This window comes from Anarrhichthys ocellatus, unplaced genomic scaffold, assembly GCF_004355925.1.
Source record: "Anarrhichthys ocellatus isolate YVR2014 unplaced genomic scaffold, GSC_Weel_1.0 scaffold2, whole genome shotgun sequence".
Taxonomy (NCBI): domain Eukaryota; kingdom Metazoa; phylum Chordata; class Actinopteri; order Perciformes; family Anarhichadidae; genus Anarrhichthys; species Anarrhichthys ocellatus.
This window is the reverse complement of record NW_022280032.1, coordinates 5538897-5551730: the sequence shown is the minus strand read 5'-3', so window position 1 is coordinate 5551730 and position 12834 is coordinate 5538897. Positions and strand designations below refer to the sequence as shown.

The window sequence follows — 12834 nt, the reverse complement described above, 5'->3', positions numbered from 1 at the left end:
ATATCAACATATGCAACACACGAGCACTTAAATTAATTAAGTAGAGGTTGGCAGAGGTTTTTTATATTAGTATGCATGCTTTGTTTGAAAACTCGCACACCAGATGTGTAGCACCGTGACTAAGTCTGTCATCTCTCACAACTGAATCAGCTTGTTATTTCTTTCTTGGAAGCATGCTTCAGTGGAGAATTCCGTCTTGATGATCAGTATGAGTCAGTAAAGTGCAAATTCATCCAGGAAAACAGTGTTTAGCTTCATGTTGACGCTGTGGCCTCAATTTACAAGAGAGTTAACTGTTAGAAGCCTGTTTTACATGCAGACACATAGAAGTCTGTATATTTCTGTTGTCATGTGTAAACGTGATAACACTGGTGATTTTTCACGGTTTAACTTCAGTTGATTACATTTTCCTCCTGGGTTGCATGGTGTGTGTGTGTGTGTGTGTGTGTGTGTGTGTGTGTGTGTGTGTGTGTGTGTGTGACATCTGTCTCCTCTATTCTTATCTGCTCAGAAAAGTGACAGCAGACCTTTTTAGGAGGTTACAGCCTGTTTACCCCTCCTCTTACAGGAACTGGCTTTTGACAGGCACTCTGCGGGGGCGGCCCGCAACTTAAAGACCCCACCGGGCCAATCTCCTGCCGTCCCCAAGCTGCTGTGTTCACCACGGTGACGCGCTCCAAAAGAATGTGTCCTGTGGTGATGGTGAAAGAATCCCTCTTGTTTCAAAGATATGGGGGGGGCGCATTGTCTGTGATCTTGGTCGATGGCCATGGGTTTAGTCATGATCAAACCCCCCCCCCCCCCCTCACACATACACAGATGCATGGATAATGCATACCATCACACTGGAGGCATGTTGGCACCTGGCCATGGCTTTTTCATTAGATGCTTCCATGTCCCTGACAAGCACACATATGTGCTCACTTTCTCTCAAAAGCCTGTCACTTGCAAGCTGTTTCATCTGTCTGGCATGTTTCGCTCTGCTAAGCGTCTGAGTTGTATTAATAATGAGAAATCGGACCCTGTGCTTGAGAAAAAATGGTTGCTGCGACTTTAATTGGGACCTTTAACAGGACACGGCGGGCTGAAACCCTGCCTCACTGCGTTGTTTACACAGACAACAGTACAGAATGGGGATCACTGAGTTCAGTGTGGAGACATTGGTAAAGACAGAGGCAGAGCTACAGTTTGATGGCAGGGTGTTAGATGTGGGCTGAGAGAATCATCACAGCAAACCAACTGCTGATGAAGACCATCTTAAAGCCTGCTGCTTCAAGCCTGGTTTGGCTTTGCAGGTCTTGCCCACTGGAAGCATGTGGTGGTGGCACAAACCCCAGCACACACACACACACACACACACACACCCCAGAACACATGCACAAACACATGCAGGAAAACGGGCACAGACACATGGATTCAAACACTGTACTTGCACGTGAACATGCATTTACCATTTGTTTGACATTCCCAGTTTGGAAAAAAAAGGAACTTGCATGTGGTGGAGGCTGCCGTCTGGAAAGGAATGCGTCCATCTGGGTTCAAAGTGTAACTCTAATGTGGCTGTACAGCTCATTGATTTAGGCTCCGGTTGCCATGTTATAATGAGAATTCCGAACAAAATGGGAAAAGGTTACCGCATGCTTTGTGAGTTTGGCTATGTGCAGCATGCGTGCGTGTGATATTCAAGATGGAAAAACTGTAAGAGCAATGTCCTTCAAATCATCAGTCTACTGCTCTCATATTCTCCTCTTCTCTTTCTCTCGCAGCCATGACTGAGAATGTGAAACATTTTGTTTACCTGTCAATTTAGGGATCCACTCTATGATGAGAATTAAAACAATGTCTGGAGGTTCATCCAAGTGTAACAACTTAATGAGTAGATACTCCAGACACTCTGCAGACACAAAGAAGCTTTGATCATACCAAATGATATCTAAACACTATCTTGTTAAGCTCTAGAGCTGGGAAAGTAGTAGTTTTCTCTTTGTCTGTCTCCTGGGTAATGATGGTCACAATAATCTCAACATTCTTATGCTGCTGTAGAGTGTCATGTTGTATTTGCTGAGCCTGGTTTCAATCCACGTCAATCCTTATTCTTTATACATGTCTTCTTTGGATAGATATCGGCTTAGATTTTGCATTAATAATCTTTTCTCCTTGTGATATTGCTCAGCATGTTGCAGTTGCTCTGATTTGGTCTTTGCTAACTGCCTAAAATTAGAACTACAAAGTGTATTTGCCTTATGTTGAGTACAATTTGTCCTGAGTAGATTACGATGGAAACGCACACCTTTAGATCAGTTTGGCTTGCTTCAGTAGTGCTAAACACCCCTCTCCATTTCACTCAGTTTTTTTTGTCCACTGGCAGTCTTGGCTCAGCCTCACAGTTGTCGGTCACGGGGTGTGTGGAGGTCAAAAAACGTCAACTCCGACTCTGACTCTGGAGTTTGCTCTCCGGAAGAGCACTTTCCCAAGCTCTCGCCTCGCTCGGCTCCCCCGGGGACCGGCGGGCGAATTATAAAAATCTGTTTCTGTGCAGGCATGCAGGGGAGCAGGGATGGGACGGGGGAGCTCTGGTGGGAATTCTCAAGCGGAACCCTTAAAATGTAATGGGGGGGGGGGGGGACAGGAAGGAGAAGAGAGGATTTTGGCTTTCGAGCGCAGCTCAGAGGCTGCGGCTTGGAGGAGAAATTTGATCTGGGGCCCAGAGAATAACGTCAGTGTGCTGTGAAGAAGCCGGGTTATTGTTGAAAGGATCTGTAGGTCCACTCACTGCTGCACATTTACTGCGGCTGAGCCTGTTTCAGAGAGGAAAGGTTTTACCATTAGGCTCACAAATCCCACATTGTGTGTCGGCACAATGTAATATCAGATGCTGTAAATACCGCTCACTGTTGGGAGTCTATTTTCCCCTTGAATGATGGTGTATTCAATGACACTTCCTTACGTGTAAAATCCAGGCCCCTCTGGGAGCTGTTAAGAGACGGGCATTGTCTGAGGTGTAAGACACGCCATGTCTGTGTCCTGTGTTTAAAGGAACAGAACACAGCTTTGGTTGCAGAAGACAGAAGCTGTGTATGTGTGTATCACCTGTGGCTGTTTATGAATTACCACGTCGTCCATTGAAATGTATCGCTGCCGGCCAAACAGCGAGGCTCATTGCCAGGAGGAGCTCCATTTTGCTTGGCCAGCTTTCCTCTCAATGACCTTACTTACACTGTCAGTGATGATTTATGCTGGCTGCAACCACAGCGCTCCAACCGCAGGTGCACCTACTCCCAGCTTTCTTACTGCCAGATGAGCCCATGGTGTGTGTGTGTGCACTAATTTGTCTCTGGAATGAAGTGAGCTGAATTCATAAGAAATTAAAGGGGACAGCAGTCTTTTCAGAATTCGAATAACTTTGTTGTTTAACACGAGTAGATGGAAAGTTGGCCTTTAACCACACTTTGTGACCTGACAGTGCTTCAAGGTAAATGCCAAGGACAGCAAGCTGTCATGCTCACGATGCCAACTTGATCTTTAAGGTGGCTCATCTTAATTTACTGGTAAGCATGCCAACAATTCGCACTAAAGTGCCTATTTTCATGGCAATCCATCCAACAGTTGTCACTACAGGAAAAGTCAGGGATCACCAAAGTCCTTCGACTACATCATCTGGGAACGATAAATATCTGTACAAACTCTGGTGCCAATCCATCAAGTAGATGTTGAGACATTCCACTGAATAAGTGAAAAGTTTGACCTGCTAGCGGCGCTCGAGGAAAGGTCCCCAAAGTATAGAATAGTGAGTATATTATCATCGTTGGATGTCTGTAGAAATGTCCATAGCTATCCATCCAATAGATGTAGAGAGATATGAGTTGGTGGATGGATCAAGGGACAGACTTTGTGACAGACCGACAACTCGATTTTTACAAGTGAAAGTGTCAGACATACTTGTGTGAAGAACGGAAGAAGAGAACTTAAAGTCCGGCTTAGTCTCTCACCACAGCACACCTGGACGGCCAGTTATTGCGTAAAGACTGAAACATTGTCCTCCTTCCCTCTAATGCCAGCGTTGTGGTTTCAGATGCTGTGAAACAATCCAACAAGCACTTTCGGTTGAAACATACTGAGGCCTTTATCATCACAGAATCTTTCAACGTTGGCTGAAGCTACAGTAGTGTTTCAACTGCAACTGTACCACATTTCTGGATCTGACAGAGGCAGTGTGGGATGGGGTTGTGTAGGCCAAAGAGAGAGCTGTTTAAAAGCAGGCCCTGGGATGTGTTGGCATGGGCACTGGTCTGCAGAGCCAGCAGGGTAATTGGGAGCAGACCGGGGATGAGTCAGGATCTCTGCTGATGGGAGCTCTCTATCTGTGGGGAGGAGGGGCTGACATGTCTGTGGGAGGGAGTCGAAGGACAGATGCTCCGACCCTGCAAAGAGACGTAACACGACACCCGCTCCCAGATGGGGGGATAGAGAGAGATTTGTTTGCTCTGCCTCCAAGACGGATTCATCCTCCTCCACTTTTCTCTTCTCATTGTGATGATCTTGTCCTTCTTTCTGGTAGAGAGGCTTCTCTTCTCTTCATTGAGCTAGTTGAGGCCTTTCTGTATGTGTTGGCGCTAGGTAAAAGCCATTGTGGAGGTGGAAGAATTCAATCGTATTCGTACCAGGTCAGTCCAGGTTTAAAAAACTCCTCTGTGCTTAAAAGCTTCCACAAATCTTTTTCAATTACCCACTTCATTTTCACCTTTTGTCAGGCCAACGGTTTCATTATTTCTACAAGGGCTTATCACTTTGAAGACTTGAGTGCATCATTAGCCTGCAAGCCGCACCATTTGCAGTCAGTGGAATGTGGAATGGAAGCCACAAACTCCAAAGGGAAAGGGAGACCTTCCCCATTTAAGCCCTGTGGTTAAACTGTTACAGGATGATCATTTGTAAAGTCTGACAGGTGGAGAGAGTGAGAAGGACTTTTAGGAGGATTTTGCTGAGTTTGTCTGGAGGTTTCCTTCCGTTTGCTGCCATTTTGACCTTGTGGTAGTCAGAGCTGTCCCATTTTCAACTGTGAACTAAAGTTATACTGTATGGGGTGAATTCCAAAGCCAAAAAAAAACCTTCCTCTGCAAAAGCTTGATGACTTCATTTCAGAAGACACAGGAGGTCAGTCTTACTACCACTTCCTGCAAATCACATCGCACTTCCTGTCAGTTTGTGGGCACAAACACAAACGATAAAATAACATTCATTCATTTCATGCATGTGCCGCTTCAATGGTGTAGCATTCTGTGCCTTGGTTGTGCATGTGTACCATAATTACATCCATCGTGGCTTCCTCTCTGGCCCCAATTATAATTAGGGTTTGTTTAAACGTTTTCTGAGGTAATATTTTGGTCCATTCTTCCAGCTCACAGTGGGATAGACTGTAGACACCCAGGCTGTCAGAGTCTCAGTAATAAACGGCAACCACAATAACAAGAAATGCTCCATGTGTGGCGTTAGAAATACAACAATGGACACTGTTGTGGTGTATTTGGAGTCGACTGATAAGCAAAAATACATGCAGGGAGAAATTAATTGTTTGTGCTATCCCCCATCAGTTCCTGTCTGGTTCTGTGGCTAACCCAGTTTCAATGCTGTCTCACGTCCATCCTCTCCTAACAATGGAGGGAGCAGGGGGAGAAGTGGAGAGCAAGAGGATACAGCACAGCAGGCCAGGAGGACTATAGGTTTGAACAGGACACTGGGCAGCAAGATGGCTTGTGCATGCACTGTATGTGTGCGTGTGCACTTGTCTGTTGCCCCTAAAGGCCAGAGGATAGGCATATTTACCACTGTACATCATACAGAGCAGATCCCTGGTTGGATATGGAACGGAAAGACGAGGATGGAAAAGTAATGTGTGTGAAAATGGCATGTAGAAAAAATTCAATGAGCTTCCAGGCTTGTAACACACTTTCTGGCTGTCAATCGTGTGCATGGGCAGATACACACACACAGACACAGGCACACATAGTCATAGAATTGGCCTGTTTGGCTCATGTCCAAGGACTTGCTATGAAATCAGCTTGGGAAAGCAGCAGGGGCCCTGAACAGGACACCGAGACAGAAACAGAGAGAGAGAGACTGCAGAGCCCAGATAAAATTCCATTGTTTATTTGCCTGACTCTGTCCTTCCCTCCTCCTCCTCCTCTCCATACATCCCTTCCTTTACCATCAACCCATCCTTTTGCTACTTCTTCTGGAATCAAGCAAAACCGTGCCAAGGCCTACCAGGTCAAGGCAGCATGTCAGCCACTGTGAAATCCCCATATCAAACCAAACACTCCACGTCACATCTGGCAGACCTGGCAGCTCTCGAAACAAATTGGCTGTACATGAATAGTTTCTGACGTGGTACATTTCTGTATGAAAGAGAACGAGAAGCTATAAGGATTAAAAAGCAGTCTTCCTCCATCTTACTTTTGTCCCCGCAACTCCAAGACTGAGTGGGAATGAAAGAGAGAAAGGAAAAGAGTGAAAGACGGGGGAGGGAAAAAAAGCATCCAAGTTTGCCGTTTGCAGTTTCCAGAGAGAGCCGGCTAAATGTGCAGTGCTGCGTTAAATTGATTGCAGGCAAGGCTTTGGCACATGCTATAGTGAGCCACTGCTAGTAGGGGACAGGGTCCTTAACTCAACATGGGTGCAGAAAGAAAACAAAGAAAATAAATAATGTATATTCTTTCTTCATTGCTGTATATAATTCCCATTTTGAGCTATCGTGTTCTCTCCTTGTCCCAGTTTTACATCCAACCTCACTCATAAGACGGCGAGTGGTTTAGGGGCTGCCTATTTATGTTTGCGCTCTGTATTTCTTACGTGACTCCATGTCCTGATAAGTGTGAAATGCAGCGTGGGCTGCGACCGACTTTGCCCTTTTTAGGTATTTCGAAATGACAGAGAGAAAAAGAAAGTGCAGTTTTAGGGAAGAACAAGCAAGGGATTGGTGATGTCATGGTGTTAGCTGTTTCTGCAGGGCTGGACAAGAGGGATGGAGGGGAGGATGAAATCTTTATGAGAAGCAGCTGTTGGGGAGAGGCAAGCAGGCAGGCCTCCAGAGCACTACAGCAGCAGCAGCCAGCCAACAGCTCGCTGACAGCAATTCAGAGGCCCGATAACGCTAGCTAGCAAACACTGACAGCACCACCTGCATACAGCAACACCTTGTCAGATTATCACCAAGAGTTAACACTGAAAAATACTCTCAACAACAAAGATGGAGACCAAAAAGGCTGACTCACAATATCACTGTCTGAGTTGATATTGTCCGCATACAGTGCACTGTAAAGAGTATGAGAGAGATGTTTTTATTATAGTTTATGACTGACAAAAGGATTCACATGTCACCAGTCCTGATGACATAGCGGTTACAAGCTAACTCATAACTGACACAGCTTGAGGAACTCAGTGTGGAAAGTGTGTGTGTGTGTGTGTGTGTGTGTGTGTGTGTGTGTGTGTGTGTGTGTGTGTGTGTGTGTGTGTGTGTGTGTCATCACATTGCCATTGTATGAGTCCAGGCTGATTCTTATATTCCTTCTATGAATCCAACTTAGAGTTCAGTATAACAAAAACCAGTTGGACCAAGTGTCATCTATGAAAGGCCTGCATGTGTGTGCCACTGAGTAATCTGCGTGCAGACTAACAAGATGTGTACACAACTGTGCAAAGGTCTTTATGAATCGGATTAATTTACAGCTCTATGACCAGGCTACGGTCAAATAGTATTTAGTTTACACGGGAGGCCAGATTTGGAGGACCCTTGGTTTGATAGCCATCTAGGGTCCCTAGATGTGTATATCTGACCATGACACTAATCATAATCATCTCAAATAGCTCCTTAGAATGAAATTGTCAGAGTAGTTGTCAGTCGATCGGGCTGTTTGTTCATCTGTCCAACCCTTTGTCATGATGCGTTGTTAATTTGATGACTCCTCATCTTTTGCCTTCTTTGGTTCAGTACTTCAGTCTGACAGGATTCCTCTGAGGCTCATATAATTCCTTATAGTTCTATCAGTACACATTTATATGTTACATGCTTAACATTAGCATATCAGCACTCTTGTTACCAGTTAGCTCAAACAGCTGATCCAAAGCACTGTTAAAGCTGCCTAGATGTTTCATCAGGAGTGTTTGTCAGCTGCTTGAACAGATTGGGATTCACACTCACTTCACACAGCTGTTGGCCAGGTGTGTGGAGATGAGAAAGTAAGCAGAGTGTGAACCTCTCTCTCTCGCTCTCTCTCTCTCTAGCTCTCTCTCTCTAGCTCTCTTTTTCTTCTTTACACAACTCTGTGACTTTTAAAGGGTACAAACCACGGGAGGCTGGATAGAAATGTGCACCATTATCTCCATATTTACATTTTTGTTACATCTCGCCCCGCTCTATGACGGCAGGTTTTTCACCCCGCCTCCACATATGGCTGTGCGGAACGGTTATAATTATAATTGCCTTCTGACAACAGTCCGAAAATGCAGAGCTGATATGTCCCATAATAGCCGCTGTATAGAGGAGGATCAGCCCTCTGGATGCAGGTATTGCATGGTCCCTCCAGTGCTACCCTCAGGTCAAACCTGGCAATGTTTGCCCCACATGTGATTAAAAATACCAAAGTTGCCCCTCGTTCGTATCATACTTGCTCACAACCCACCCTTGATCACTTTCTTCCACTTAACTGTACATTTTAGAATAGGTGGAGCTTGCCGCTAACTGAGATTGTATTTATTACATCAACGCAACACCATGATTCAGCCATGAAGCCTAAATAAACGACAGACAACCCCCTCTCTCTCTCTGTAGTATGTGTGTTTGTAATAATCTGTCTGTGGCCAGATACCCGGTGTCCATCCACTGAGAGAAATCTCCCGCAGGGTTTGTTATGCAACTGATGCTTGGCTCTGATGCCCTGCATCTGACCCTGACTGCCCCTATCTCTATCTAGTAAAGGCTCCAAGGCAATTAAGATTGTGTGCTTTTCACTGAGCACCAATCCGTTTTCATCTGAGGCCAGAACCGGAGGCTATCCTTTATGGAATATATCGGTGTAATGTGTTTTTTATCTGAAGGTCATTAGGAAAATAAGATAAAACCAACTATAGTCAGCAGGTGATTCTGGGTATAGAAGGTACTATGGAAGGACTGAAGGACTCAATATTCATGTAAATTGTCTCCTTTAATATCAAACATCAAAAATATTGTGTCTTATATGCATTCTAACACATTCTCCGCTGCTATCTTCTCCACCCAGCTGCTGCACAGCACCACTTCCTCTCTGCCATAGTGTCCACGGCCTGTCACACCTCACAGGGCTGAGGCTGAAGGGGCAGTTTCCCGTGATGTTTTTATTGGCCTCAGCAGATGGCTTCCCTCAGCCTCTGCATTGTTATGGTGGCCATCTTGCTCTGAGGGTCAGGGTTAACAATAGTTGCCAATAGCTGTAGGAGACAAAAGCCTTCGCTGCTCCCGAAAAGAGTTTCCTCAGTAACCGAACGCTGTGAAACTGGCAATGCTGTCAAAATTTACTGCTTTTACGAGACGCGAACACACTACTTCTTCTCAGGTTCAGGGGGGTGCGGTAAAGCACTGTCTTGCTTTACCGCAATTCTGTCTGAAGTTTGAATTCAGACAGAATTGTGTGAAAATACCAAATGACCTTTTAAGGCACTAGAGTCTCCACTGAACAGCACTTTCTGTTTAGGCCCTGGGGCTCCAAACAGTGAAATGGGACAGCCGAAAAGCCGACACTGTTTTCACAGGGCAACAGTATACTTGTATTATTCTTTGCAATATCCACTTTCCTCTTTAGTTTTGACAACCCCTGTCTCCCCAACCCCCCTCTCCCATCGTTCCTCTCCCCCTGTGATATCCAACACTCTCCCCAACCTAGAGTCAAATTAAACTGTAAAACTCGGAGGCTCTATACATTCTTTACAGTCCCCCTTGCCCACCCTCCTCTCCACGCAGCATTTCTGTTCTTCATTTCTGCGTTGGATTTTTAGTAAGGAGAAAGGAATCAGGAGGGGGGGGGGAAGGGGAAAAAAAATCGGTTGATGTTTCCCCTCAAACATGTGACCTCTGCTCGGCTCACAGCTGAAAATAATTTGGGCCTACAGGTCGGTGGATGGCTGACGCAAACTCTCCTCCGCCTCTCTCTGGGGGGGGGCTAGGCCTCGGGCTGATGGGGGGGCTAAAGACAAAGCAATGGAGGGCTGTAAGTTGAGCTGTGAGCACAACTAGCAAAAAAAAATGACACATTGTACTTTTAGTCTACTTCTTACCAGACGAGACCGCAACGTTTTGCGTAGTGTCCATTTGTTCTTTCATTCTGGAAGAGAGAAAAGGAAAATCCCAGTGTAATTCCAAAACACTGGACTCAGAGGGCCAATTATGTTGTTAACTCAGGGAAGAGTTCAGCTATTTGGCTGCAATTTTCTCTTTTTTACGTAATCCACTGAAATTGTGGCTCTTTTTCTGACTGCCAGTTGGAACAACGATTTGTGGAATTCGGCTGAACAAGGGTCACATTCTCGACATAGTCAGCGGGCAATGGAGAGAAGTATCACGGTTAGATAATGCAGGTTTACTGGGAGAAGATCGGAGTGGGGGGGATTTGGTCCAGGCTGTGCACAGGAAATGTTTAACGGCCTACGGATACCCTAAAGTATCCCAGCACATCTGGTTGAAGTCACACATGCACACACATCCATAATTTGGTCTGGAGTATGAAGTTTTTGGCAGGATGTGTAGATCTCTGTAGGTGTGTTTTTATATGAGGTTTTTCGTTTGAGTATGCAGCCGGGTGGGCAAAGCATGTGTTAGTGTCTCGGTGAATTTACTTAAGAACAAATGTGTGAATACTGCCAACCGGAGTTAGCCCTGACCTTTCCCCCTCTTCTATGTTAACCACATCTGCGCCAGAGGCTAGGCCCTTTAGCTCCTTGCCAACCCTCCACAACCATTTATAGGCCAACTCATAAGCGCTGTGCACCAGCGGCTCTAATTCAATGTTGCATACGGATGGTCTTGCTATGGCTCCAAGTGGATCTGGTTTCATTGTACATTGAGAAATGCACCGAGTAATAATTTCTCCCCCTCACAGTCGCCTTGGCTCTACTTGTCCGTAATAAAGAGCAGAAAGAAACGTGAAGCGCTGGACGACACACCACCACATTAAGGAAGCTATTTTCTGGAATGTCAGGAGAGTTTGCGGAGAGGACTTAAAGTGCAAAAACAGAATGTATGCGCAGTTCTTGTCTTGAAAATACTCCAGAAGTCTGTTCCGGAAAAGACCACACATTGAAGGATAACCTTAAAAAGTGGAACTCAGTGCCCTTGTCTGGCTTCCAGCTTTCAGCTATGTTTTCCTAATGTAGCTTAATTATATTACAATGTGGAGTTTTAGTATATTTCATAAGTTTTCCATAATGCCACATAGGTTGTTTTCAGCTGTGTCCTCCAATTACTAATCAAGTGGGGTTTTGCCAGTTTTGCGGGGATGGCGTGAAACCTGCGAGGTCTGCTTTGCTGCTGCTTGGTTCAGAAGTTTAGTTTTGCTCACCACAGAAATGAGACGTTTGAGATATTTGGTAGTTTACATTCACACAGTAGAGTTAGAATTGTTGTCCCCCCCTAAGGGAGTCCTGGGTAAGCAGCTCTTCTTTTGACCTAACTCTCATTTGTCAGTCTGTATGTCCGCCTATTTTTATATATCATCTCCATATTTATTTCGTAAAAAAACACAAGCTGGAATATTTTCAACTGTCTAAATTTATGCGCTGCAACAGTTTGACTTGTGAGTGTTTTTCTTTGCAACTTCCTGACCTATAAACTGAAATTTAGGCCTGCTTTGCATCCACATGCGTTTCAACAAACTTTTACCATCCACGCAATGCACTCACCTCATTATACAAATATATCGTGCTAACTGACTGCGTCTGTCTTTGTGTGACTGTGCAGGATGCCAGCTGCTAGCACCATGACTGGTGGGAGGGCCCTGCTGCTCTGTACAAACTCTGACAACTGTATCTACCAATCAGTCAACGGGTAGGTACCTCAAAAAACTTTTTTTCTGATTTAGTGTTGAGTAGTAATAATTAGTGTCCAACATATCAGTGCTACAGCAAATATATGGTCATTTTTTTACATTTTATTGTCAAAGTCTCCTTTATAGCAACCATTTATTGTTTGACTTTTTTAAAACATCAGTCTGTCATTGTCATATTAGCTTATTCTTCCTTATTGATACTGTTTCTTATTGTGTGTGAGGGACCAGGGTACACATAAAGCTGGGAGAGCAGGTAAAGTGAGAAAATATTTACAATATTTAGGATGGGTAACAAAATCAAGCCAAGCTGACAAATCAGAATAACTATATAAACTTAACATAACTGCACTGAAGTCTGAGTACAACATAATTAAACAGAACTTAGTTTAAAACAACATAGTGAGTACTCTTCTGAACAAGGGACACTGCCTCTCTATCTCCTAACTGCATGATATATACTATGCTGGCCAGTCCATAATTAATTGCAGGGGTGTGAAGACATTCCACCGCTGTGGTGCAGATGTAAAGGCTCCTGACAACACCCCTCTTGCTGTTGTAGAATGGTACAGTCCAATTGTCCAGGCTAATCTACTTAGGGAGGTGTGATGCAGCTGCTTAGTCTTTTGCCAGAAGGATGGTCGGCTGCAAAACACTGAAAGGAAAGTTAACACTTTTATCAAGTGTGTGTGTGTGTGTGTGTGTGTGTGTGTGTGTGTGTGTGTGTATATATGTGTGTGTGTGTGTGTGTGTGTGTGTGTGTGTG

At 44.8% G+C, this 12834-nt stretch overlaps 1 protein-coding gene across 1 annotated transcript in view; it reads left to right on the top strand.

Moving 5' to 3' along the window:
• LOC116391100 (DENN domain-containing protein 2A) overlaps positions 1-12834 on the top strand; it is a 32535-nt gene that overhangs the window by 3368 nt on the left and 16333 nt on the right. Inside the window, 1 exon segment of the mRNA XM_031861368.1 lies at positions 11984-12070. Within this exon segment, the coding sequence (XP_031717228.1) occupies positions 11985-12070 (86 nt within the window). The 5' untranslated portion in view covers position 11984.